Raw genomic sequence first — 6,000 nt, 5'->3', positions numbered from 1 at the left:
AAGGCGTGGGGGGCAGGAAGGGGCCTCGCGTGGAGAAGGACGTTCACGGCCCCTCCCTGCCGGTGGAGCTTGCGGTAGAGTCAGGAAATCACAGATTTCCCTGTGACACAGCGTGGAGGGCAGGAAGGGGCCCCTGAGCCTGGTCCTCGCCTTGGAGAGGGACGTTCATGGTCCCTCCCTGCCGGCAGGCGGGGTAGCTGGGGAGTCCCCGTGAGCTCCTCTGGCCCTTACAGCAACCCAGAGACCCCCAGAAGGCGCTGAGGGATGGGGCCCTGGTAGGCATGGAGCTGGGGGGTTGGAACCCTGAGTCTCTGCCTCCGAAGCCTCTGCTCCTACACAGAGCCCAAGGGTACAGGGACTTCCCCCAGGGAGGGTCTTCCCAGAAAGGGTGGCACGCAGGGGAACTTGGGTGGCTCCAAAGCCTCCCTGGAAACTCCAGCTTCCCTCTCACCATCACTGCTCCCGCACTGAGCCCCCCTGTGCCCACCGGCGGCCACTGAGGGGCACAGGGTGGGCCAGGAGGGGGTCTGGGTCTGACTGTGGGGGCCAGCCTGCCCAGCTGTGCGGCTCAGCAGCAGAGTAGGGACTCAGGCTGGTACCTGGCCCCCCATCCTGGGTCGAGGCCCCAAGCCTCCTGGGCCCCCCACGATGTGTGAACTAGTGGGGTGTTGGCACACTCGGGACTCTAGTCGGGAGCCTCTCTGAGGAGGTGACGCGCTAGGAGACTGGAGTTGTGGGGATGTGGCCACAGGAGGAGGGCCGGCCAGGTCCTGTGGGGGTTTCCACTGGCGGGACGTCCACTGTCCAGCCTTCCTGGTCACGAGGCCTCAGGCACAGCTCTGCTTCCAGAGGGGCAACCGTGGAGGGTCCTCTTCACCTGCCTACTTGGAGGTGACCGTTGTCTCCAGGGACAGCCTCCCGGGGTGTTAGGGCAGGGCGGAGGCCTGCACCCTCTCCCGACCCCCAGCGCCCACCCCCAGGGGACTGTCCTGCAGCGTGGGGGCTGATGCCCATGCCCGGCGTGTGTCGGTCCCGTGTCCCCTGCCACAAGAGCGCTCTGGGAACAGTCACCGCGACGGGGACGCAGAGTTGGCCCTGCTTGGCTGACACCGTCCCCCGAACCTGCTCCAGCCCCGAAAGCTGTCGTGTCAGAGAAGCTCCCGCGTGGACCTGATGCTGCTGCCCTCTCCTAGGTGCTGTAGGCCACCTTCCCTCCACGGTGTGCCCACAGGGCACCCGGTCCAGTGCTGCGTCCAGCGCGCCTGATGCTTAGTGGGCCCTCTCCTAGGTGCTGTAGGCCACCTTCCCTCCACGGTGTGCCCACAGGGCACCCGTTCCAGGGCTGCATCCAGCGCGTCTGATGCTTCGTGGAGGCGCCCGTCACCTGCCATGTCCGTGTCCACGCCGTGGCTGTCCCAGGCATGGCCCTTCCACACCGAGGCCTCCGACGGCAGGAGTGATGACACAGGGCCCGCGAAGCCCCGGGTTCTCTCCCCCGAGCCAGCTGCTCCCTCGCATCACCTGCACATTGGTGTCCATTGGCCCTGTGCCACCAGGCTGGCTCCCGGGTGCCCCTCTGACGGCCACCTGAGTGGGGTCCTGCACGTTTGGGGGCTGTGGGCTGAGACCCCCATCTGCATCTCCACCCTGGGTTCACAGCTGGCCTCCTCTGACCCTTTGGGCGTGGGCAGCTGGGTTGCCGGTTACTTTGGGTGGGAGTGCCACCTCCTGGGAATTTCAGCACAGCGAGGGCTTGGGTTGCTTCCATGCTCTCATCCCTGGGCTGAGGGGTGCAAGGGCCACTGGGCCCCACCCAGGGTGGAGGCCAAGGTCCTGCTGAGGCCAGCCCTCCAAGGACCGTCCCGGTGAGCTGACTGTGACCCTCAGGGCTGGCATGTGCTGTGCCGGCTGCAGACCCTATCGGGGCTCTTCCCACCGGTTCCCTCCAGCCTGCCTGATGCTCGTCCCTGCTTCCCACAGGGCAGGAACCCACCAGCCAGCCTGCATCACTGTTTACATCGGTCACCCACTTGTCCCCTGAAGCCGTCTCACTGCAGCCCCAGAACAAGGTGACCCTGAGCCCCCACAGCTCTCAGGGGTGTCTGTGGAGTGGCAGGCAGGGGCTCTGCTCCTGTCTTCCCTACAGCGCGGTGCTGACAGTGACCTGGGTGCCTCCCCAAGGACAGCGATTCTGAGCCCAGGCTCACCACCACTGGCCAAGAGTGGGCCAGGAAGCCCAAGGAAACTGCAGTCAGGAAGGCTTCCTGGAGGCAGAGGGCACTTTGGGCCTTGAGAGGTTGGCAGTAGTCGGGGCCCCCGGCCAAGGGCACAGCAGGGGCGCAGGCCCAGTGGACCCGGGGGGGGAGGCCGGCGGCCGGCTGGGGCCCTGTCTGCCACTTCCAGCAGCTTGTTGAATGCCTGCACCTGGGCTTTCTCTGGGGACTCCCTCCCCGAAGCTGCCCTCACTCGGAGAGCTCCCTGCGCCAGTATGGCCCTGAGAGGCTCTACTCCTGGCTGCAGTGACTGGTCCTTGGGGGCCTATGATCCAGCCCGCTCATGAGGGTCCATCCTGGGACTCCTCCCGGACCTGTTGGGCAAGGAGCACCAGGAGCTGCCAAGGCCATCAGGCACAGAGGCCACCGTGGGCGTGACCTCGGGCAGCAGAGCCCAGGGATGGGGGTCGGGGGGAGGATGTGCCCTGCCCCCTGCAGCTTCCCTGACCCCCTGGGAGCTCAGGTCAGGTGAGACCTGTCCGCTCCACCACGGGGCCTGCTGGGGAGGGAGGGTGGGGCGGGGGGCCTCCCTCAGGGCCTGCACCTGGGTGAGCCCTGCTCCTGCTCTGGGACATGGCTCGCTGTGCACCCCTCCATCTGCATCTCCTTGACGCTGCCCCCTGGCAGACCCCCATCCTCTCCCCACCCAGTGACCAGAGTAGGCTTCCCAGAGGCAATGGTGACTGCAGCCACCCTGCGTGCCCAGTGGCGGCCAGCGCTCACCCTTCACGGCGCTGCACACTCAGTAGCTCTGTGTGAGCGTGTGCACACACCGTGGGAGTGGGGTGGGAGGGTGTGAAGTGAGCCCCTGGAGGATCTGCCCAGGAGGGTCCCTCCCTCCTCCGATCCTTGCGGAGAGGCCCCCAGAGTTCCTTCTGCACAAAGCTCTGAGGTAGAGACACAGAAGCGGTTGCGAAGGAACGTGCGCATTTGGAAGCGCCCCCCCCCCCCCATCTCCAGTGGATTTGATTCTGGCTCTTGCAATTGTTTCCCGCAGCCCCACACACTGCCTGCCCTCTCAAATGGCAACAGAAGCGAAACCCACACAGGAAACCCAAGGAGGAAGAGCCCAGTGCCCGCTGACTCATTTCCCTCCGTGTGAGGGGACGGGGCGGTGGTGGGGGGCTGCCTGGGCTGCAGCCTCCAGCCCACAAGGTCCCCTTCTCTGCTCCCCTCTCCATCTGCACCGGACTGGCCTCCCGGGGGCAGAGACCCTGTGCGGGGCTCTTGGGAGCAACAATTATATGCCATTTTTGCTCCAACGCTGTGCGTGTTGAGGTTTCTTTTCTGGGTCCCTGATGGATTGTGGCCTTGTTGATTCTTGGGGATCCCTCCTAAATCCTGGCTACGCAGCTGTTGTCAAGTGTACAGGTGTTGTAAATATCTTGTCCTAAGGCCTGGCTTACCTTGGTATTTCCTCTGGTAACTTTTAGTGAACAAAAATAACCAACATGAAGGTAGTCAGATTGACCCCTATTTTCCTTTATTTTTGACAGGCTGAAGAACTCCTCTGGTGGCCAAGGGTCATAAAGACGACCAGCTCTGCTGTCTGGAGTGCCTTACCCACCGCCTGGAAGGATGGCCCTGCGTGATGCTGAGTATCATGTCAGGAGTTCTTCGGGGAGGGGCCCGCAGGTGACAGGAGTTGGGAGCAGGGAGTGGGGCTGGGGGCAGCCAGGGACATTCCGGAGGCTGAGCGGGAGGGGTGTGGTCCCAGGGCAGGCTCTGAGAACGGGTGGGCCCGCTGCGCGCAACCAGCCACGCTGGGATCCGCACACCTTCCGGTGACTCCGGCCACTGGGTTGGGCCCCCACCACGCAGACCGCGTCCCCACGTCCCCAGATGTCGCTCGGCGGGCGACATCTCGTGCTAGACCCACAGGAGATGGAGAACAGCAGCTCGGAATCCAGGACTCAGCCCCTGGAGGTGGGGAGGGTCAGAGGTCGCCCGAGCCTGCGGGGTCCCTCTCCTGCGGGTGACCGCCTGGTCGCGGCCATCCGGCGGCCGCGGCTCCGCCCCAGCTGGTCCCCCCCGCACTCCGGCCCCGGGCCCTTCAGCCGTCCCCACGGCTCCTGCCGCCTCGCCTAGCCCTGACCAGGTGCCCGCGCTCGGACCCACCTTCGGACGGCCCCGGGTCGCGCGCACTGCTGCGGGGGCGCGGCCACGGCGACCGCCCCTGCCCTGCCGACCCGTGAGCTCGGATTGGCGACCCCCGCCCGGCGCGCCCCGGACGTTCCCCAGCCAGCTCCTACGTCCCGACCCCCGCCTCGTGCGCCCCCAGCCTAGCCCCGTGAGCCCCGCTCGGCGCGCCCTGCACCTTCCCCAGCCAGCTCCTACGTCCGGCCGCCCCCCGCCTCCTGCGGCCCCCTGCCCGGCGACCCCCGCCCGGTGTGCCTCCCGGACCCCACTCGCCGCCCCCAGCGCCTCGCTCAAGTCCCCGCACCCAGCCCGCCGCCTCCTCCCGGACCGCGCGCCCGGCAGCCCTATGAGGATCCCGGGCCGAGACCGCCGTTCCGGATCGCGGCCGCATCTGGGTCCGGTTCCGGGGCAGCGGCTGCCGGCGGCGGCGTTGCCCTTTGCAGCGTGCGGTGGGCATAGGCCGGCGGCGGGGATCGAGCGCCCCCTGGAGGCCGCCGCCGGCCCCGCCCCCGCGCAGGCCCCGCCCCGGCCCGGCCCCCAGGGCGGCGCATGCGCGCGGCGCTCCGCGGGCGGCGAGAGCGAGGCCGGTCCGCATCCGCGCGCCTGGCGCCCCATTCATGCTGGGCAGCGGCGGCGGCCACGCAGCGGAGCCCGGGCGCGGCGGCCTCGGCCTGGGCGGCCTGCGCGGCTTCAGCGGCCCCGCGGCGGGGCTGGGGCGGGCGGCGGCGCGGGCGGCGAGCTGCGATGGCCGGCGGCGGGCGCGCCCCGGGGCAGCCTGTGAGTAGGGGCTCAACTTTCCCCGCGGCGGGGCGGGCGGGGGTCCGGCGATGGTCCAGCGGGGGTCCAGGCTCCGGGCGGCTCCGGGCCGGCCTCCTCGGGGCTGCGGCCGAGCGGCGGGGAGGGGGCATACGGGGGTGGGGGGGCTGCGGCGCGCGTGTCCGCGCCCTCGCGTGTCCCTGCGGCTCCCGCTGGGTTCACGCGTGTCCGGGCGCGGCCGCGGCGCCGGCGTTGAGCCCGCGCGTCCCCGCCCGGCCGGGATGGGACCCTGGCCGCCGAGCTCGCGGGCCGCGCCGCCTCCTCACAGCCAGGCGTGGAGAAAGTTCGCTGCAGCGCTGCCGGGAGGGCCCTTCGGCCGGCCCAGGTCACCGGAGCGCGCTGGACGTCCGGCGCCGGCAGGCCCGCGGGGTCGGAGTGGGCGCCGGTCCGCCCAGGCCCGCAGGCCCGCGCGGGCTGGGAGGGGCGGTGCGCCAGCCGCGCGCCCGGCCTCCTCGCCGCCCCGCGCGGGGCCTCTCCAGGGTCAGTCGCTTCCCGTGGCCGCTCCGAGGGCTCCTGCGCGGCCCTGGGCCTGGTGGGCGACGGGGCTGGCTGCCGCGGGGCGCGATCGGGCGGCCTCGGGGAGGGGATTGCGACTCCGCGGACCCACGCCCGTTCCGAGACCATAGGGACAGCCCAGGAAGGGGGCGAGAGGAGCTCCGGCGGCCGTCTAGGGCCTGGAGCTGCCCCTGGTTAATCTGTGGGGTGCTGGGGCCACGCCCCTTGAAAGAAAGAGGGGTGTGTGTTGGGGGACGTGGACCGAGCCTTCAGCCCC

General features: G+C 69.5%; 1 protein-coding gene across 3 annotated transcripts in view; it reads left to right on the top strand.

The window, feature by feature from the left end:
- Positions 1-3,365: 3,365 nt before the first annotated feature.
- The window catches only part of PLXNA1 (plexin A1), a 41,803-nt gene continuing 39,168 nt past the window's right edge, over positions 3,366-6,000 (top strand). The window contains exons 1-2 of one of the 3 annotated variants that reach the window (XM_024983120.2): positions 3,366-3,644; positions 3,770-3,908. In XM_024983120.2, coding sequence (XP_024838888.1) covers positions 3,865-3,908 — 44 coding nt within the window. In that variant the 5' untranslated portion in view covers positions 3,366-3,644; positions 3,770-3,864. Of the gene's footprint in view, positions 3,645-3,769; positions 3,909-3,958; positions 4,200-4,743; positions 5,190-6,000 lie in introns of those variants that run through there. The other 2 variants (XM_059880143.1, XM_024983121.2) reach the window with 2 other exon arrangements.

Source organism: Bos taurus, chromosome 22, assembly GCF_002263795.3.
Source record: "Bos taurus isolate L1 Dominette 01449 registration number 42190680 breed Hereford chromosome 22, ARS-UCD2.0, whole genome shotgun sequence".
Taxonomy (NCBI): domain Eukaryota; kingdom Metazoa; phylum Chordata; class Mammalia; order Artiodactyla; family Bovidae; genus Bos; species Bos taurus.
The sequence above is the reverse complement of the archived record's forward strand: the minus strand, read 5'-3'. Positions and strand labels throughout refer to the sequence as shown.